Source organism: Cervus canadensis, chromosome 11, assembly GCF_019320065.1.
Source record: "Cervus canadensis isolate Bull #8, Minnesota chromosome 11, ASM1932006v1, whole genome shotgun sequence".
Taxonomy (NCBI): Eukaryota; Metazoa; Chordata; class Mammalia; order Artiodactyla; family Cervidae; genus Cervus; species Cervus canadensis.
The window spans coordinates 20,667,127-20,689,092 of NC_057396.1; the positions used below are offsets into that span (position 1 = coordinate 20,667,127).

Sequence of the window (21,966 nt, forward strand, 5' to 3'; positions counted from 1 at the left end):
CCTAGGGTCTGATTGAGGCCTTGTGGGGCCTGCAGCAGGGCTTAACTTCTCCCTCGATCCAACCCGTTTGCTTCCCTTTTCATACAGGTATTGAAAGCACTCTCTAATAAATTTCCTGCAGAATAAGAAAAGGAAGGAAGGAAGAAAAAGAAAGAAAGATAAAGGATCCAAAATGGCAATAGCACTCCTGCATTGTGATTCCGCCGTAAAACACTGTCCTAACAACTAGATAAATACATGATGTGAGGCTTGAAATGTGGTCCTTGAAGTCATCAGTGCAATGGTTTCTCTTTGCCTCCATCCCATCCTTGGTTTTTGTGGTTACTATCAACATTCAGCTGGATCAATTGATGAGTGTGTACCCGTCCTTCACCAGGGCCTGAGTGGCCTTGATCAGTGAGGGAAGCATGTCAATGACCTAAGCCTCATCACCCAGCAGAACCTAGAAGCCATTTCTCCCGTCAATCAGATCAGGAATACGAGAAGGTAGGAGGGACGTCACTCTAGCTCTGTGGTCCCCTTTCCTGGATCACACTCCCTCTCTAGGCTCGCCTCTCTCTCCCCAGTCCCTCCTAGCCCCAGGCCACTGTCTTTAGCTTTGGTCATAGGCAGTTGTGTTTCCCAGAATGTATTTCACTCATGTCAAATGTGAAATTGAGTTTCTTGGATATGTGTGGGCCCTGAGATTACGCCTTAGTTCTCCTTTTCAACACCAACATGAAAGAAGTCGTAAAGGAGGAAAAATAGCCATGAGGGCATTTGACTCTAGACTAAATTCATTTTTCCAAGTAGTCGAAGTTAGACTACAAGGTGGTGGTGATGGTGAACAGGAGTTAGCAGTCAACTGAATTGACTTTATAGCCTAATGATTAAATCCCTATAGTAAAGAGAAGAAAAGAAAACCTGCTTTCAAGTTTCCTTCTTCCTCAGGCTTGCCTTTCTCTCCTTGTCCTTATCACACCTCTGCTCCATCCTCACGCAGCTCCTCTGAGAGTGGTCCACATCCCCAGCTTTCCTTCCTGGCCAGCCTTCCATTCCTGGGAAAGTGATCTCTCCTGTTCCCCATGAATGCTGCTCTCTCGGAGACCATTCATGACTTTCCAACAGTCAAGTCCAGGAAACTTTTAAGTCTTCTTATGTGACCACTTCAAAACTTTCTTCTCCTTTCCGTTTGGTGACATTATAATGTTCCGTTTCTCTATCTCTCTGACCGTGTTTTCACTATTTCTTTGGCAGTTCCTTCTGCCCACAGTTTAAATATTGATGGACTCTGGGCTCCTCTCCATCTGAGTGTCCATCTTCTGCACATCTCCACTTGGATGTACCTCAGATATCTCAGAATGCTCATGTTCAGAGCTGACACCAATGCTCCTTGGCTTATTACCTTGTCCAAGTCTGCCCTTCCTCTTCTACTACCAGTCAATGTCACCAGCAGCTACTCAATTGCTCACACTGGAAGCTTTGGTATCATTGCTTTCTTGAGATCTTTGCCAGATATCCCTGAGTTAGAGATATCTTCTTCGGCTCCCCTGTGTGTGCTCAGTTGTGTCTGATTCTTTGCGACCCCACGGATGGTAGCCCACCAGGCTCCTCTGTTCACGAGATTTTCCTGGCAAGAAGACTGGAGTGGGTTGCCACGCCCTACTCCAGGGGATCATCCAGACCCAGCGGTGGAACCCGTAACTCCTGCATCTCCTATATTGCAGGCAGATTCTTTACCGCTGAACCACAGGGAAAGCCCTCGGCTCCCCTGTACAAAATGCAAATCCTCCCCCAACTCCCTATCCTCGTACCCCTCTTCATCGCCTCTTGTTTGCTCATATCACCATCTGCATGCTATTTGTCAATTAATTTCTATCTTCCCCATAAGAACAGAAGTCTATGAGGCAAAGATCCTCTATTGTCCACTGCTGTGTCCTGAGTGTCTAGAACAGTGCTGGGTACCTAGTTGGTACTGAATAAGTATTTGTTGAGTGAATGAGTGAATATGTATTTATTGCATGAAAGCAACTCTGATTTCTTCCCCTGCCTTAGACTCCAATCTTCAGAAAGTTCCAAAGTCTCACTGTTTTTGTCTTGGAAATAGTTCTCAAATCTGTATCCTGCTGACTCCTTCTCCAGGGTCACTGCCTTGGATCAGGACCCACCCCTTTCAGAGCACTACTGTGGCCTCCTGGCTGTTCTGCTTGCTATGGCTGATTTTATAGTCCATTCTCCGTTTTACTAGGGAAGCTCCATCTCCTGAGGCAGGCCTGAGTGTCTCCTTCCTCTGCTTCAAGCCCTGGATATTCACTCGATAGATACTCACTACGGTGGACCTGACAACCTGGGACCCCCCCACCTGGTGAGTAGGGACACAGTTCTGTCTCATTTCAAAGTGAGGTTCAGGAAAGAACTGTCACCCAGAACTCAGAGATGTGGGCACTGACAAGTGGAGAGCTGACGAATTGGACACAAGTGACGGATCCTGTTAAAAGAACACAGGAGAGACACATGGAGTGTGGACCGGAATGACTGTGGGCCAGAATTCTAGAATGAGTCATCACAACAGAGAGCAACAGCCACACAGGGCAGGGAGGGGCTGGAGAGAGACGGAGAGAGGAACAAAAAAGAAATTCAGTCATGCTGAAGTGAGATAGGATTTCCACACCTGCCTGTGTTGAAAAGCTAAAAATAGGCACATTTGGGGGAAAATCGTGAGGAATCTTTTAATTCCACAGATAGGGGCTATAGGGAAGGAGGTTTGCAGAGAATGGTGTGTCTCTCACTCTTGGTAAAATTAGAAACAGAAAAATTATATTTTAGGTATCCCAACCTTCACTGTTTTCCTTGCTCCCTCAGACCTGTTCTCCCCATCTTTCCCTGCTATCAAAGTCTCTTCCTTAGGAAAAAGTCTAATATATTTATGCACTTAAGTTTACACGGTTTAATGTGACAATTTTACATGTTAGCCGAACCTCATGTCTGAAGCCAAAGATGCTTGGCTTCAATACAGCAACCATTAAAACAACAACAGTAACTATATAATTCATTGTACCCAGCACAGGGCTAAGCACAGTGGTTGCTCAATAAATATTTACCAAAAAACTTCCAAAAGCATTATTTATATTATCAAACTCTAGACATAATCTAAATACCCAACAATGCTAAAACCACTGAAGAACTTTGGAGATGAAGAAATACTATATTGCTATAAAAGATTTCAAAAGACTTTTTAGCTACTTGGGGAAATGCTTATCATGAGATGTTAGGGAAAATGAACAGCATTCAAAGTTCTACTAGACTATGTCAATGGTAAAAATCATATGCATTTACAGAAGACTTAGAAAAGCTGTGGGTATCTCTGGAATCTGTGGGATTTGGGGGATATTTTTAGTTCTTTCCACTTCTGTGTATTTTAAAATTATTTACAGTTGGTATGAGGGAATTATTACAAAGCAAATGTTGTGAAAGATAGATTTGGGGGAGGAAGCCCTTTTTAGGGGCCCATGTATTTCAGTCTGTTGGTATGGCAGGCCTGATCAAATAAGTGGGGGTGGGGGGATGGGGGGAGGAGCGGTGGAGGGGTGGGGGAGTGGGGAGTGCAAGCCTCTCCAGTAATGGAGGCTGGCTGGTTAACCAGCAGAGAACAGGTTTTAAAAGAGTGATACAGCAGTGGAGAGTGTGACCTTTTAAGAAAAATGGAGTGCATGGTGATGTTGGTACACTGGTGCTTTGAACACAGGCAGGCAGCCTTCCTCTGGGAGGTTTCTCTGTGCTAGGCTAATAGGCTAGTCCAGCAGCTAGAACACTGCCAGCTCCTGATTCTACCTCACCTTTTGTTCCTTAAACACTCAAGCCTTGCTCGGGTGCTGAAACATACCTATTTTAACCCTGCTCCTCCACCCTCTTCTGTTTAAAATACAGCTGGAAGATTCACTGAAACTCTTACTGTTGGTACCTCAGTGATGATCTGTATTAAAGTCTTTAAGAACTGAGGTTGTATGCCCTTGTAAGAAAATACTATTTAATACAGTGCCTATACCATAAAACCTACATTTAAAAAATCTTGGTTTATAACAGATTTCAGCATTTGTAAACAAGAAAACATTTTCCTTCAGTTATTTCTGAAAAGCCCTTCTAAACATCTGCGTTTTTCTCCTAACTTCAGTTGCTTCCCATCTCCTCCCCTTGGGATTTGTTGCCTCTCTGAGGGAGAGCAAACTTCACAGCCAGTATCAAACAAACCAATAAACAAAACCCAAACCAAACCCCACAACAGCAATCCCCATCCCTCTCCAAATTTCTAATTTCTTGCACTTAAAAAAATGAAGTCCTAGGCTATTCTTATAATTCAAGGATCTTAAGATCTAAATGGAGGATTTGATAACTTTGAAATCCTACGCACACCTAAAATTTCCTTTTTATTATCTACTACTTATTAAAGTACCCAAGCTTCCTGATGAAGGAAGGCTGGTCGGCATTAAGGACCGCGGAGGCTTGGGAGAATTGTGAAAACCAGAAACCCCAGCTCTGCCTGGAAGACTGCGTGTGAAAGAGCCCGACTCCTCCGGCGGCTCCAGGCCACGTTTTGCAGGCGGCCGCATCTGCCTCCCCTGTCTCTCTTACCTCCTTGATGTGAGGCACTATTTGTGGCCGGCGTGGTGGAAGGACACAGTGAGGTTCTCACCCCCGCCCCCCGCCCCCAGCTCCCATCCCCAGTTCCATCAAAGCGAACCCGGGCCAGCGCAAGGATCTCCGAGTTGCGAGTGTGCTGAGGCTGGGACTGTCACTCATTCTCCGATCAGCGCGTGAACGCATCTCGGCAGCGGCTGGCAGGAAACAATTCTGCAAAAATAATCGTACTCAGCCTGGCAATTGTCTGCCCCTAGGTCTGTTGCTCTGCCGCCGTCCACACTCGCTGCAAGGGGGGGCAGAGAATTTACCGCGGCAAGAACATCCCTCCCGGCCAGCAGATTACAATGCTGCAAACTAAGAATCTCATCTGGACTTTGTTTTTCCTGGGAACTGCAGGTACATTTTCAAAATTATCTTTCTCAATTTGATTTGCTCATTGCCCCCTGCCCCCTCCTCGTCCCCCGAGGAACGCTGTTATTTGGGGGTGGTTTTACGTGGAATGCTAAGGGTGTTCATTTTCCTTGAGCTGAAGGAGCGCGTCGTCCTTGCAGCCCAGCCGAACCCCGCGCCCTCCCGGGCTGCCTGGACCGGGACAGACTCCCCGCGCAGCGAGCGCCGGGCGCCCCTCCAGCGCGCCCACCCTTCCCACTTTGTGTGCCCGCGGCGCTGGGAGCCGAACCGTCCGCTCCCGGGGACGCTGCGGCCGCGCCGGCGATGGGCAGCGCTCCATCCCCGAAAGCGGGCGGCGGGGCGGGGGATGCCGTAGCTCGGTGGTGCAGCCGCACAGGCTCGTCTTCCGTGGGGAAGGGGTTTTCAGCCTGGGCTCCGCGAACAGTGAACAATAAGGCCGGGGCAGCCGCCCGCGATCGTTATTTCCCCGGGTCTAATAAAGTGGGACTCGCCGCCTTTGCGCCTACCCCCTTGCCTCCCCGCCCCGGAGAAATAACGGTTTGCAAAAATGGGGCGAAATGGGCAGAATCTCAGGGCTCTGTGGCCGTTATTGCACCTCCCTGTCGATATGACGTTAGTTTTTCATTTGCCAAATTGCTGGTTAGTTGCAAAGCCTGCTCTCGGCCCGGAGCAAGGAGGGATGGGAGGGTCGAGCGCTGCGTTTTGACAGGAGGAAGTGCGGAGGGGCGGAGGGCGAGGAGGGCGTGATCGGGGCTGCCTGGTGTGTGTGTGCGCGCGTGTGTGCGCGCGTGTGCCTTCACACGCACCGCGAACCCCGTGTTGCACGGTGCAAGAGAAGAATGGCAGGTAGCCTCTCGAAACACCTCGCCCCAGTCTCCTTTCTTTGGGCGAGGTTCCCGATCCTGGCAAAGTGCGAACAATAGGGATCTGGGAGGAAGACAGTAGTGATGCTCCCGCGGGTGGCGGGGGCCGGGCCGCCGCCCAAAACACCTTGGCGGCCGGGAGGGAGGTGATTTTTTTTTCTCTCCCCATTTCGGGTATTTCCACCCTAGCCTCCCTGGAAGATTCTTCTGTGCGTGCCCACCCTCCCCTCCAGCTGCTCACTCCACCCCACCCCGCCTCACCCCACCCCACCCCGCCTCACTCCACCCCACCCCAGGATTTGCGTTTTGGAGCTGACGGACGGGAATAAAGGAGACGGGGCTGCAGAGAGCTGGGTGGGGTGGGCGGACATTCTGGGCTGGGGGGCGGGGGGGGGGCGTGTGCTGGGAGAAGCGCCCGAGGAGAGCCGGGCGAAGGGGTCTGTGTGTTGCGACCGCCGCTGCCAGACGCCGCTGGAGCGGCCCTAGACCGCCGGGCCCGAGTGCCTGGGAGCACCCAACGCGCCCCCTCCCCGGGCGGCGCGAGAGCCGCGCGCGGCCGCCGCCCCCAGCCAACACGGGTCCCTTCTCCGGCGACCAATCAGAGAGAGGCTGGCTGGGCGGGAAGCTGCGAGAGGCTTTTTATTTCGGCGCGGGTGGCGGCCCGGGGCTGCCAGCACCGTCTCCGGGTGCTCCAGCCTAACGGTCTCGCTCACCGCCCCCACCCCAGGCCGGGAGGAACCCCGCCCTGGGGCCGGACCCCCGCCCGGGCCGCAGTTTCCGAGGAGATAACGTGGAGTCGAGGTGGTCACCGGGAGGTCTCCCGGCCCGACCCGCCCGTGCTCGCCCACTCGCGCCTCTGCACGCTGGCCTGGACCATCCCTCCCGCCCCTCCGGCACACACACGCGCGCGCGCGCACACACACACACACACACACACACACACGGGCTCGCGCGCGCACGCCGAGCCGTCTGGGCCGGAGCGTGTGGTCCGGGAGGGTGCAGAAGCTGGGCGCCCCGACGCGCGTGCGCTGACCGGCGCGCCCCGAGCCGGGGGCGCCGCCAGGGGCGGGCCTTTGGCCGGGGATGGGGGGAGTGAACCTCCCGACGGGGTCCAACCCCGGCTGACCCCTGGTTCTCTGCCCACTGCCCGCTGCCCAGGGGCGCCCTGTCAGGCCTTCTCACGTCGTGTCGGTAGGTCTCCGGCGCGCGATTGATTTCCCTGCACCGCGCGAGAGTGTGTGTGAGATTCTGGGGCCTTCTGTCCCCTAGGTGGGGGCATGACCGTACAGACCTGATCTTTGAGGGGCTCTGGGGGATCGCTCAGCTGTCCTTTCCAAGCCCGTGATGGGTGTAGCTCTTGGTGTTGGGATTCCCCAGGGAGTTACAGCAGGTACACGCCCAGGGAATCCCAGACTGGATGTTCTTGGCTGCCAAGGCATGGGTGGCTTTCTGACCAGTGTGCTTTGAAAGGAAAGCATCCTCTTTCCGGGGCCCTAGTAACGTGAGGACGGGGAGAAGGCAGAAAGAACGAGAAACACATGCGAGGTTGCTTAACAAAAGAAAGAAGTTGAGCGGTTTTCCAAAGAGAAATAATTTTCCATTAAAGCATTGTTTTCACCATTAAAAAAAAAAAATAGAGAGTTCAAGTCAGAGGGTCAGGACGGAAACAGAAATGACAGAGCAGCCTTTTCTCTCCCTCCCTCTCACTCTCTCTCGCCCACCCACACACACATACACACACGTTTTGCTGTTGGTTTTTTTTTTGCCTCCAGTATTCTAGCATCTCCAGGGACGATGGTGGTTAAGTCAGTGCACGACTGGGAACACATGAAGATTTAAATGTAAGGTGTGTTCATCTTAATATACCAAAGGAATCGGGTCTGCTGCCCCTATGTCATTTTGGTGTCTTCTGCGCCTTAGTAATAAAGTAAAAGGTTGTGGAATTACAAATTTGAGTTTATCATGATGCCAGTTTTAGATGTTTTGTGGAAAAATTGATTGAATGATCTGGAATGGCTATTAAGTCATACGTTTATTTGATAATTTTTGCAATTCTCTGCCAACTTGGAAGAGTCAGGGAGTAATCAGGACTGGTTTTCTAACAAGTTGCACCAGAGTAAGAACAAAGAGCACCTTTGCTACCCAAAAGCTAGCTTGCATGTATATATATAGTACATATTGATATCATTCTCTAAATGAATTAAGATATGTTTCAGGAGAGTTTGCTGTCAATACAGTTATGGTGAGCTGTATTTTTTTTTTTTATCGGTTTTCATTTTACGATCAGTAATGTGTGTTTCTGAACAAAGTTTAATGGAATGTAATAGAGCTGTTCTGTGTCCCACTCTTTGTGACCCGAAGGACTGTAGCTTGCCAGACTCCTCTGTCCATGGCATTTCACAGAGCATGGCATTTCGCAAGCCCACTGGAGTGGGCTGCCATTTCTTTCTCCAGGGAATCTTCCAGACCCAGGGATTGAACCCTCTTGTCCTGAATTGGCAGGCGGATTCTTCACCCCTGAGCCACCTGGGAAGCCCATAGTCTTAACACTTACTGTGTTTTAGAGTTAGTTTTTCAAGAAGCTTCCCCTCTCTTTCCCTGACAGATTAAACTTGATGACTTCTTTCCAGATACCTTTACCCAGAATTGTTTTTTTCTTTGAAAATAATATTAAAATAGCAGACAATAGCAGGACACATACTTTTTCCATAAGGTGGTTCATTGAAGTGTCTATGCTAATTGATTAAGCTGTGGGTTTGTTGATTTAAATGGTGTTTCTTGAGTTTGATAGTTCAAGAATTAAAGTAGTAATTGTTTGCAAAAAAAATTCATGGTGTGGATGTGCTGTTTTCAAGGACTGTAGGTGCTTAGTCAAAGCAGCAATAAGAGAGGGAAAACCCCCAAATTTTGAGAGTTTTGCATAGCACTTTTCTTTAGAATACATTTATCATTAATTAGCTTCCTCAGATAGGTAATATGTCATTTAATGTAAGTGATCTATATCTGTATTTTTTTTTCCTGTCACAGGGAACATCCTAATTGCCTTTCAAAATAAATAGCACCATTTTGTCATTCAAATACTAATCTTTTGACATGACAGATGTTTTTGTTTGCTGCAGAACCCAGTTTTGTAAATTACAGACAGTATCTTGTAAACTTCCCACTGCTCGAAATAGGGACTTCAGAATTTCTGATCCAAGCAGTGAATCTTTTAAGGTGACAAAGCCTCTATTTAATATTTGAATTCCCCACGTTTACGTCTTCACAGTTAAAGAACTGGCGCTGCTTCCCAGACTCAAAGGGACTTCAGTGCTGATGGCAGACCTCCAGAGATATTTTACAGACAGTCCTTTCTGTCTTGGTGAAAAATAAGTGATTGACTACCTGTTGCTCATGAACGTTTTGAACTTTCGCTGCTGATCTTGGTTCTGCGGTGCTGGAGAGCAGAACTAGTCAGCAGGAGGAGGAGAGACGAGACTGGCAGCTGCCCTCGTCAGTCTTCTGGGAACAGTCACTCTGGCAGGAGACAAAGGCATCTTAAAAGGCTCTCCTGTGCTATTTAAGTATTGAGCTTTTGAGCACACACATGTCTTATGCTGCCTAATATAAATGTTTTAATGTAAATTCCATAACTGATAATTCTTCCGTTTAGGTATTATTAGATAATTCTTCAATTCCCCTAACCCTATATAGGCTAGGAAACTTCTGGAATGTTAAAAGAAGGGGCAGGAAATTATACATAGCACTTTTTTTCCAGTCTTAAAAATGAATTACAAATTAAACCAAATTGAAAACATGACTCAACAGGCCATATAATGATAACGGCTGTTTGAGGTTTGAATCAAGAAGGCGAGGTTAAGATCCCTTTAGTTAAAAAGGAAGAAATAATATGATTCCAGAGGAGGATTTTATCCGTCTCTTAAAATACTCAATGAGGCTTTGAGCAGTATTGTCAGAGTTGGCCTCTTAGGAAGAGTGAATACCCAAGGACCTCTCTGAGTCTTGATGAATAGGTCTCTATGAGATCCAGAGTTTCTCATATGAGAAAGCCATGTAGTGAACCTACTACCAACGATACAGGCAAATGTACTTAGCTACTGTACAGTGGTACAACGCAGAAGTCAATCTGAAGGTCAGAGGCATGTCAACTCTAGCTCTTTTTGTTATTGGATCGTGGTGCCACATTTAAAACCATTTGCTGGTATACAGAGATGTAAATTATTTGGCGCCATTATGCCTTTTTGTTTCCCGGTGTTGAAACGCCTTGGCTGAAGATCCTCATTAGGAGCGCTGCCTTTTGATGTTGGTGTGGGAATCAATGGTGGCCTTCCAGGCACGTTCAGTACATTACACTTGAAATGCTGTTAGGCCGTGTCTACATGCAGCCACTGAGTTCACTGTTTTCAGCTAGGTAGCCACACTTTTTCCTTCCTGCAGAATTAATTTACCTTTCAAGCAATCACTCAAAGAGGACTGTGCTCAAAGTACAAAACATTTGGTCTATCTTGTGTATTTGTGTGTGTGTGTTTTTTAAAGGTTTTAATAAACCTGTTAGGCATTTTTTTCCTCCAGATATATGTAGATATGATTGTAGATATGACTTCAGTTCCAAGATTGCCTCGCTGGTGGGACTTGAAAGGCTTTTGTCTAACCTGTGTTCCACTGGATATGCTCACTGAATACGTTTTGATTTGTAGCTGCAAACCCTGGCAACATCTGGCCCTGTTTTCCATTCTGTACCATTCCTGAGAGATCAGATTACCTCACCATTTAGGATTATTCATAGTGGTGTCACACCAGTAGGGATTGGGTTACAATAGGTATTCTCTTAAATAGTTCATCAAATATGTTTATTGAGTGCCAGCTTTTTATCATCAGCTCTGTGGGGAATTACAAAGCACTGCGATGACCTAATTTCTGCTGTCAAGGAACCCTGTGAGTAGGAAAGCCTAGAGATTGAGAGTGGCCCGTGGCCCTCGGGTAACACCCCAAGCACATGGATCCTTTATTAGTTGTCTGATCCCGGGTGAGTCAATTCAGTTCTCTAAGTTCATTTCCTTTTCTGTGAGGTAGGAAAATTAGCAATACCTCCTTGTTAGAAACCTTGTGAATATTTTAGAATGCACATGAGCTGTGCTTATTAAAGAGAAAGAGGGGTGTATATGGATCTGGAAAAAAAATTATTCAGACATCATGCTCTTTTTAGATAGACTTTAAAAAAGGATGTTAAAGTACTGTATTTCAATGATTAGAACTAGATTTTTTAAAATCTTGTTTTAAATATGCCTGCCATGTTGTTGGTTATGAATACTTCAGAGAGAAAAGGGTCTTAGGAGGTTGAAAGTTGTTAGCAAAAGGATTCATCTGGGTTTCATGGGCCCGAAAGGTCTGTGATTTTGATGGCAACTCAGAACTCTCTTCCTTATGACTGTGAGCACAGGTCGCCAGACCTGCATCGCCCCCCGAGCCTTGGAAGGGACCCATGCAGCTAAGGAGTCCATGCAAACATCTGACTTGCCGTGGCAACTGTTTTGGCCTGCTTGGGCCCACTCGCCTGAGAATACAAACTAATTGTTCCAGTGTGTTAAATAAATACCTCATAAAGGTTGTTTGTATAGTGCTTTGAAGATGAGAACCATGTATCAAAATCAAAGGTATTTTTGAAAAGAAAAGGCTATTTGACCTATATTTTATAGACTGTCTTTAGTGAGAACTGAGGTGATTAAATGTGTCTCACTGCCGATATTTTTATAAATTACAAACTGGAATAAAAATAAGATAATTGCTTATTACTCAGATGAGTCAAACATAAGTGCCCTATTGGTGAGGCTGGAAGAGGTTTGCCAACTAAAGGCATAGGATACTGGAGAAGAGACGGAAGGTTTTGTTTTAGCCATCAAAGGGGATAAACTGGATATGTAATCCTAACTAGTGTATCTTATTTGTCATCTGTATACAATTCACAGAGGTTTTGATCATTATGTCTTTTAATCTTCATATCTTTCATTTGGTAAGTATTAATCGAGTAGGTACTGGGTGCTGGGTGCTGGGAATGCAGTGGTAAACTAAACGTATATCATCCTTGTATAGAGCTTCCAGTCTAAGAGTGTGGAGGAATATAGACATTAACAAAGTAATTCACACACATCTTTATAGTTACGTATTCTGATTAAAAAGTAAGAAAAGGATCAGGGGGCTATGAGAGATTATCAGGGGGAAGTCCATCTTTGGGTAGTTGGGGAGGTAAACAGATAACACTGAAAAAACTCTGAAGTAGGAAGGACAGATGCTCCTCTTAGTTGAAGGCATGGTTGATTGACTGCTTAACAAATCTTGGTTGAATCACAGCTGACATTCCTGACTTTCTCAATTCGGCGAACTTTTCCTGAAACCTTGTGATGGTCAAATAGTTTCAGGAATTGTGCTGGGTTTCAGTTATGAAGTCGAGTAAGGTGTGTCTCTGCGTCTGGAGCTTACCATCTAGTGTGGGGGAGGCATCTGTACTTATAAATACAGACATGAGTTAAATACCATTGGAACACAAGAACGGAAGCAATTAATTCGGCTTGGGGCTCCCTTGAGGTGGGTAAGGAGCCTCAGTTTGCCTTCACGGGATGAAGTAAGAAGAGGTTCTGCTGAATCAGCAGAACCAATACATAGAGACGTGGATGTATACAGTCATATCTGGGGAACAGTGGGGGGTGCTTGGGGAGAAGTGGCCAGAGATGAGGAGAAAAAACAATTCTCCGGGCCGGATTGTGTTAGGTCTTGAAACAGAAACTGAGGCTAGGAGAGTAAGTGATTTACTCAGGTGAAGCTCGGACTGTAACTTCCTTTCTTTGACTGCATTTCATCCTTTCCTAAGGTTAGGATAATTTGAATACATATAGGATCAGCCAGGCCTCCCCGGGTGGCTTAGTGGTAACGAATGTGCCTATAGGGCAGGAGATACTGAAGACGCGGGTTCGACCCCTGGGTGGGGAATGGCAACCCACTCCAGTATTCTTGCCTGGAGAATCCTGTGGACAGAGGAGCCTGGCGGGCTACACTCCACAGGCTCGAAAGAGTCAAACACGACTGAGGTGACTTAGCGCACCATCAGAGTATATGCCAAGCAAAGGTGAACTTGCTTGCCTTCTGGATCTGATGGAAATGAGGGGGGAGTGGTAGGCAGTATTAAGAGCTTTGGAATCTGACAGGTCTAGGTCAAAGTCACTGTCACTGACATTCCACAAGTTGCTGCATCCCCTCCCCATAAAATGGGAAGAGTGACACCTGCATTATGGGTTTTGGTGAGCTTTAATAATTCATGTATGTAAGATAGGTCATATACAGTAGGCACTCAAAGTTGAGCGCTGAAGAATTGATGCTTTTGAATTGTGGTGTTGGAGAAAACTCTTGAGTCCCTTGGACTGCAAGGAGATCAAACCAAATTGTAAAGGAAATCAGTCCTGATTATGCATTGGGAGGACTGATGCTGAAGCTCCAGTACTTTGGCCACCTCATTGGAAAAGACCCTGATGTTGGGAAAGATTGAAGGTGGGAGAAGGGGACAACAGAGAATGAGATGGTTGGATGGCATCACTGACTCGATGGACATGAGTTTGAGTAGACTCTGGGAGTTGGTGATGGACAGGGAAGCCTGGTGTGCTGCAGTTCATGGGGTTGCAAAGAGTCAGACATGACTGAGCAACTGAACTGAATGGAACTCAATATTTGTTTTTAAAGTTCATCCTCCATGGAGGTTCTGTTTGAAATGCTTATTAAACTGGTGTGAATGGGACGTGCAGAGTTTGTGCTGGAAGCCGAGGGGAAAAACAAAATACATTTAAGTGTATTATACTGGTCCTGCAGAGGCTTTCAGATGGCTGGGGAGAAAACACTTAGTTCAGGTGGCAGGAAATCCTGAAAGGTACTATGTGAGTAAGTGCCTAGAGAGAAGGAGGCAGACAATAATTGTGAGAATTATTCAGAAAGCCAAAAATCATCTTAGTTGGTTTTCATGTCTGGAAAAAGATGTGGCAGAACTACTGATCTCAGGCTCCAGGAACATAAGGATAAAAAAGAGGAAGGACCAGTCCTCTGTAGGAGGAGATGCATCTAGCTGGAGGATCCTTAGTATTGAGGAGCAATGAAAGCAGACTGGATATTGGGACAGGTCTTATTAAAGTCTTAAATGCTAAACAAAGGAGGGGGTGCTACTGGGGATGTAAGAAAAATCATTTTGTAAAATATTTAAGGGTATAGTCAGCTACAGCAATGAAATACCTGCTGTGTTAGGCTCTGCGTTTGATGGCAGCTGTGAATTAGCAGAGAAGCAAGTAGGGCCTAATCGGTCATGAGATAATTGCAGTCCTTAAAGGGAGTTTTGGTTTTATGTGGCAAGCCCTATAGGAGCTGGACAAAACTGTGAATTGGTGAAAGGATTTTTGTGCTGCATTATAAAAAATCAGCTAGATGATGAAGAACTTAGAGGCTGGAAGATAGGAAATTCAGTTGAAGCTGCTTTGAAGGCCTGTGAAGTGCAATGAAAGTCTTGTTTTAAGAGTTGGAAAATGTGTATGTGAAGAAAGGGAACAGGTGGGTTTAGATTTTAAAGATTTGGGTTCAACATTTGGCTCTGTTACCAACTAGCCTGGTTTATCTGTGAAAGTTGCTTAATATCTTCGAACTGTAATTTCCTCATTTGAATAGAAAAATCAAATCAAATAATATATGTGAAATTCACAACAGACCAAAGTACTTAACTATACCTTTTATTAATAGACACACAGCTGAAAGGTCTTACAAAAATCAAATTTTGTGTATCAGAGCTGCTTGTTAAAGAAATACAATTGTGATATAGCAATATTTTATAAAGCAGGTAATCTTGGAAAGATATACTTGTGGTAACTTTGGGTAAGAATGAAAAGGATGCACAGCTGACACCCTGGTGATCACAAATCAGCCAGAAGAGGAAATGATAGGTCCAAAATGGTAGCAGACTGAGAGAGAAAAACATTTATGCTATAATGCATACTGCAATATATCAGAGTAATGCAATAATCATGGTGCTGTCAGCCTGATAGGGAATTGGGAAGAAGGGCTCACCTTGGATGAAGAATGGATGCCTTAAGTTTTATGCACATTAGGTTTCAGAAAAAATTCGGGCATCCTTGTGTCTTAACTTGTAGGTCAGTATTTTTCAACCATGGGTGGTGGAATCTATTCAGTTGGCTTCTACTAGCGTTAAAGAAAGGAAGGAAGGGAAAAAAAGGGAGAAAGAAGAAATCGAATAAAATAGAGAGTATATCTTATGTAGTAAGGGTAGATATTGTTTTGTGAAACTTTTGTTGATCTGGCTGTGATGGAAAACATATATTGTGTTATGACTCAGGTCAGAAGAGTTAGAAAGCTAATGTCATAGATGGAGGAATATAGAACTAGAGGGAAAGCAAAACTGCCTGGAGTGCGGAGAAGGGGTAGGGAAGAGATTTAATGGGTTTGGGGGGAGAGGGAGAGCAATGACAGTGAAAATACTTACCGAGCATTGCCGCAGCCTGTTAGCTGCAGATGTAAAACAAAACCCCAAAACTCTCAAGTACAATTCCTTGATAGTAAGAGAGCTTACTGTCTAGTGGAGAATGAAAAGACAGCTGGGAATACCAGGTAGCATTTAAAGCCAGTACGTGGCTAAGATTGTCGAGGCAGGATAAAGATTGCCTGTGCCCCAGGGAAGATTGGAAAACTCTTCACAGTGTAAATGAGAGCTGAAAGAGATTTAAAGGAAGGATTTAGCGTGGATGAGGTACGTTACTTGTTGCATGTTTGGGTGGAAGCTTGGAGGTAACCCAGCTAAGGAGATCAAGAAGACAGAGTCGTAGTAGTCTGTATTTTTATCCTTTTTCAGTGGAGAGAAAACACCATGAATTACAACTGGTACATTGCGGAGTCTTTATCACACCTGGAGTATTTGTGTTGTTGTATTTATGTAGCATCTATAATGGTACTTGTCCATAATTTATGAAGTGATATTGAGCAAATAAAGGGGACCAGAGCCTCGCAGTATGAATGCCTGGGTTAGAGAAGGATAATAATGTTAAGTAGAAGAGTTGTAGAACAAATGGAATTTATAAGCATCATCTCAGTTTTGTTTTAAAAATCTTTTTCACTTTTTAAGACTGGAAGAAGATTATTTTTATACAATCTGAGCTTTCTCTAATGAGCTTAATGTTCCGATTGCAAAACAAATAGTGCAATGAAAAAGAGGACCGCAGTGCTTATCGTGGTTAAGAGAATAAGGAGGATGAGACTCAAGGAGAATCTTTGGATTTGGAGGAGAATGGAAACGTTAGAGTAATTTCAGTCGGAGAGTGAAATTCAGGTTCTTAGAGTCAAAGGTGGAGGAAGAGCTGATATCTTAAGACACTTGGCCAAAAACAAGGGGAGAAGAGGTTGTTTGGAAGACTTCAAGCTCAGGGCCGTCTGGCACTGTACCTGCACACCAAGGAAAAGAGCCAAGAGAGACTGGTAGGAACATGCACATAATCTTTTTTTCAAATTTCTAAACATTTTTATTATAGCCAAAGAAATCCCATACCCATTAGTCATTAGTTTTCATGCAAAATTTTCTAAAATCTGTCCTTCCTGTCACATTTTAGATGCATTGCTTTTATCAGATCAGCAGGGGAGTGGATGGTAATGGTTGAGATTGACCACTTTTCCAATGTTCTTTGGTTTATATTTCAGCTCCCAAGTGTCTATTCTGTCCACGATAGATACTGCCAATTACCAGTTAAGCTGTGGTTGCTATATGATAATTCTATTCAGGACACAAATGAAGACCTTAAAGATCTGCTGTTGTATGCATGAGAAGATCTAAGTTTAGTGCAGACACTTTGATTTAAGTTGGTATTATAAATTACCTTCCTTTCTTAATTTACTGTCTGTTTTTGGTGTTCTATAGGCAATGCATACTGTAGGGGGCGCCTCATGGATCTTTTATATCAAACTTGATTTTGAAAGGTGCCTTTCCTGCTGTCCATGACCTTGAGCCAATAATTGAATCTCTCCAAAACTCAGTTTATTTATCTGTGAGACAGTGATAGTAATACCTACCTAAAAGGGTTATTGTGAAGATAAAATGAGGTAATTCATACAACTGTCTGGCACATAGTAAACTCAGCCATTTTTCCTCATTTCCTTTCTTTCTGCTAAAGTTCACAGTGAAGGGGTGCACAATGAGTGTTGGATTTAAGTATTGATTATAATTAGAGTCACATTTTCTTCCATTTATTTTTCATTCTCTGAGAGTTCAGAGTTGAACTCACCATTGAGTTGCGACTGAGTTAGGAATGCCTTGGCTGATTGCTTAGCTGTTTTATCTTTAGTGAAAGCAAAGTGGTCTCAATTTTGAGAAAAGTAGTTTATAGAGCAAATGAGTTCATATAGATTCTTCTTTCTATTTGCATAGAGTTAATATTAAACTTGTCAATGCTGGAGGCTTCAGTTCAGTTCAGTCGCTCGGTCGTGTCCGACTCTTTGTGACCCCATGGACTGCAGCACACCAGTTAGTGTCCATCACTAACTCCCGGAGTTTACTCAGACTCATGTCCATCAAGTTGGTGATGCCATCCAACCATCTCATCCTCTGTCGTCCCCTTCTCCTCCTGCCCTCAATCTTTCCCAGCCTCAGGGTATATTTAAGTAATGGCTGCTGATAAAGACCCTGTTAGTAGCACTTCATTAATACAGAAGTCATTTGTCTGGCAACCTTTTATTTTTTGGAGCATGAAGAATTAAGGGAAAGAGTGAAGAAGTGAAAGAATGAATCCTCTGGATAGCCAAAATAGATAACACCCAAGCCCATGCATTGAATTGTATGCGTTTAATTCATAGTCTTAGTTGCTCAGTTGTGTCCGACTCTTTGCGACCCTGTGGACTGTAGCCTGCCAGGCTCCTCTGTCCATGGGACTTGATTCATTAGACATTAAATAAAGACCTTTATTCAGAAAGAGCTCATATATTCTTCATTAATTTCTATACTCTACCACATTTATAAAGACTCCTATATTCAGATTAGCATCAAGGAAACATGACTGCTAGGTACAGGTGCACTGATGGGAACAAGATGCAGTAACTTGAATGGATGGGAAAATTATGAGACTCAAACTCAGGAACATAGAAAGCATGCCAATCTTAGCCATTTAGTATTTGGTTGAAAAAAAAAAAGCCCTATGCATCACAGATGCTAAGGGAATGTCTCTAAAACAGTGCAGTATAAATAATGCCTATTCATAACTAAACCTCATTTTCAAGCAGCAGGCAACAATTATACCGACTCAGTTATTGAGCATATGTCTCTTGTGTTCAACTCTGTGCTAGGTGCTAAAGGAGCTATGACTTTTTCCCATATAGTTGAAAAATAAAGCAAAGATAAACATAGGTACCATTATCTATGAAAGAGGTAATGTAATTAGTGTTAGTCATCTGGAAAATTGACTCGAGACATTCTAATCTCTAAGGATTTAGGACAAAGATTTCATATTTCACTCTTATAAAGTGACTTTGTTGTACTGTACAGCTTCTCAGTTTGGCTTGAAGCCCACAGTTATTTACCACTAAGATAAGGTGGGTCGGTTCGTTTCTCTTCTTTCTGCTAAGTTATTCTAAATGTATCTTGAGATTAAAGATCCTAACTAGTCAAGCAATTGCAAGTACTTGGTTGTCACTCCTCTCTTCTTTCTTGAATTTAATGTTTACTTTTGGCAAATTGAAATGTCCACATTTAAGAAGTTAAATTATTTTATGACTTGAAACAAAAAGCATTCGTCCCCAGACCCAACTCTTTCTACCCCATCTTACCCCTCCTTAACCCTCCAACCTTTGATCTTGACTCCCCTGAAACAACCACTTTCTACTCATTTACCTGTTTCCGCATTTTTATCTCCATATTTATACTTTCTTAATTTCCAGTTTTAGGTATTATTTATTGACTTTTTCCTATCGGAGTTTACTACTCTTACACACTTCCCACTCCCTTCTTCTTTACCGTGGCCTCCCAATATTGAATTTTTAAAAATTTTTTGTTAAACCAGTATTTAATGTTTATGTTATTATGACCATATAAATATTGTTATAGCTGAGCCTTGATCAATGCTGTGACTTTGTTCCCTTTCTTTTATAGTTTTCTGGGTTTTTTTTTTTTTTTGAGTGTATTATGGCCTCAGTTTTTTTAGCTTAGTTTTCTACATACCTATCACTAATTCATGGTTCAGTTCTCAGACTGAAGTATATATCCCCTCTCAATATGTTAAAATATGGTTATTTTCCTTTTTCCCCTGTTTTTCAGTCTGGACTGTAAATTTTCTAGGCTTATGGCAGTTCATTTATGTTTGCCTGGTGTATAATTCTCTACATTGAAAATTGTTTTTCCTAAGAATTTTGAAGATGTTGCTCCAGACTTTTTAGCTTTCTGTTGCATGTGTGAAATTCAGTACATTCTAGTTTCTGAAAATTTGCATGAAACTTTTTTCTCCTGTAGAAGGCTTTAGGATCTTCTCTTTATAGTATTCAGAGATTTCACAATGATATGGCTTGATTTAGGTTTGTTTTCATTTACTGGGGTAGATTCTTAGTGGGCCTTTTTAGTGTGGAAATTCATGTCCTTCAGTGATGGGAAATGTTCCTACATTATTTATTTGATATTTTTGTATCTTTTAAATTTGTTTTTCTGGAACTCTTATTTAGAAATTGGATCATCTGACTTTTCTTATCTTCTGTCTCCTATTACTCATTTCTTCGTCTCACCAAGCCTCCATCCTTTGTTTTCTGGGAGGTTTTCTCAGTTTTTTGCCAATATTTCTATTGAATTTTCTGTTTTGCCAACATATATAACATAAAGAACACAAAAAGATATAAACATATAGCATATTAAAAATTTCTAAGAACTCTTTGATGTGGTCTGAATGTCTCTGTGGTAGCACCCTCTTCTTTCTTGATGCAACAAATTTTATATCCCTGAGTATTTTAGAATATTTTCCTTGCTTCCTGTATTGTCTTTTTCCTTTGAATTCCTCTTTACTATTGGGTTTAGCATCTCTGCTGTGTTTCATTTTGTCTCATTTCACTTCTCAAACTTGAATGGTCCCTGGATGCCTACTAGTAATTAGGAGTGAGACCCTGAAAACTATGGGGAAGCTCCATGTGGGTGGGCTTCACTGCAGGGTGAGTGTACACAGAGCTAGTCCCTTGGGTGGGGGCCATGCAAACCCACTCATTGTACCTGTGTTTTCTCTTAAGCGATCAGCTGAGGAGAATCCAACATTTTGCAAATGACAGAGTATAAGTCTGACTTTCTTTTTCTGTAAGCTGAGTGGGAGATATGGTTTGGGAATATTTTATTCAGTAGTCAAGATTTCATTTAATTCTCCTGTTTGCTGTGGGGCACTTCTGCTCTCAAATGCCTGATATCCCCAAGAACAAAGACACTGTCATTTAACTTCTCCATTAATAAATATGCAGTAAAGACTGCTGGAGTGAAGAATACAGGATGGGAGATGAGATAATACTGTAGGTTACGTGTGTGTGTGTGTGTGTGTGTGGTTGAAGTTAGTGGTATGAGAGGACTGGTGGTAAGAGAGAAATGGTTAGTTTTAATTTTGGAGCAGACTGTGAGAACCCTCTGGTGACCTGTCTCCTTCAGGGTTCAAATCTGCTACAAGCAAAAGCTGATTTCTGAAATCTTTTATCTCATGGTTTCCTATGGAATTTTTGAGATGGAAAGAAGCTTGAAGAGTTCTTAAAGGAAGGGGGACATGCTTCAGGGGTGCATCAAAGGCAGAGACCTAAGAGGATGAACGTTAAGGCACCTTCAAGGGAATTGACAATGGAGGGACTTAGGGCTGGTCTCAGATTGTTGAACAATTTCTGAACTAAGGAGTCCTCAAAAGATGCCAGGGTGGCCTGAGATCCCACATTTCTTGGATATAAAGACTTGGGCTTGGCAGTGATGCTGTGAACTAGAGTAAGAGCGGTTTCATGAACACATTTGCAAATGGCTATGTCCCAGACTTGTTGAGTAGCAGAAACGTTTACTAGAGATATTCACTTAATTTCAAACTTACGGAATAACTCCTCTGTTCCTTGTGTTTGGTCTAAGATGAATGTATTAGTTTTGTAAAAAAAAGAAAATCTAAACTGCTTTCTAAGCTGTTTCTGATTGCATTTGTAGTTATTTATTCCTGTGGAATGAGACACCAAAGACAACCTTGAAATGTCAAAAAAAGATAACTAAGAGCTATTTATTCCTTTCTCAAATTTTCCCTTTTGTGTACGTATCTTAAAGTTACTCATGACATGTTTAAAATTTAAAATTTTCATCAAAGAAAACCATCTGTCATAATGAAGCAAAAAAGCGACATTGTGTGATATTCTTTGAAGATAAGAGATTGAAAATGAGTCCGTTAACTGCCCTCGATTACAATTTGAGGTCATTCTGAGCTAAATTGGTTTTGGAATCAGAATTTAAATTACTGGTCAGACTCAATTAAGATAACTGGTCATGCAGACAGTTTATTCTCCTCCTCCCTTCTCATAAAAGAATATATTTATGGGTTACAAGTTCTTCACAGCCAAGTTAGATGTAGGAATTAATTTTTTAGAAGATAAACATTTCACACATTATTTGATTTAGGTATTGAAGAGTAGTTTTGTATCTAAATAAGAAACCTGGATAATCATTTATTATTTGGTTTTCTAGAGATATTTATAGTAGATGATTTTGAAGTCACTGGGAGGTAAATCTGTATTATATTACTCTGTGCTGTTTTTGCTGCCCTGTGCAATATTAAGAGACTAACTATCGCAGAGTTACATTGTATTGTTTAAATACCATAACAGTTGTGTATAGTGGAGTATATTTTCAGCAAACATAAATTATAAGCATGTATAATTATTTTAACAATGTAGGTATGTGTTTCTAAATATTAAACTTTTTCTTTGTAGTAAGTGGGTTTAAAATTACATTCTCTTTTGACAAACTCAACAGGAGGGATTTAAAATGAGGAGTTCCATTGTTAATTTAGTCTTTACTTTC

General features: G+C 43.3%; 1 protein-coding gene across 9 annotated transcripts in view; it reads left to right on the plus strand.

Annotated features, from left to right (window-relative positions):
• Nucleotides 1-4,613: 4,613 nt before the first annotated feature.
• The window catches only part of NCAM1 (neural cell adhesion molecule 1), a 346,079-nt gene continuing 328,726 nt past the window's right edge, over nucleotides 4,614-21,966 (plus strand). For 2 of the 9 annotated variants that reach the window (XM_043481163.1, XM_043481161.1), the window contains exon 1: nucleotides 4,697-5,013. In XM_043481163.1, the coding sequence (XP_043337098.1) occupies nucleotides 4,962-5,013 (52 nt within the window). In that variant the 5' untranslated portion in view covers nucleotides 4,697-4,961. Of the gene's footprint in view, nucleotides 5,014-21,966 lie in introns of all 9 variants that reach the window. The other 7 variants (XM_043481157.1, XM_043481160.1, XM_043481158.1 and 4 more) reach the window with 6 other exon arrangements.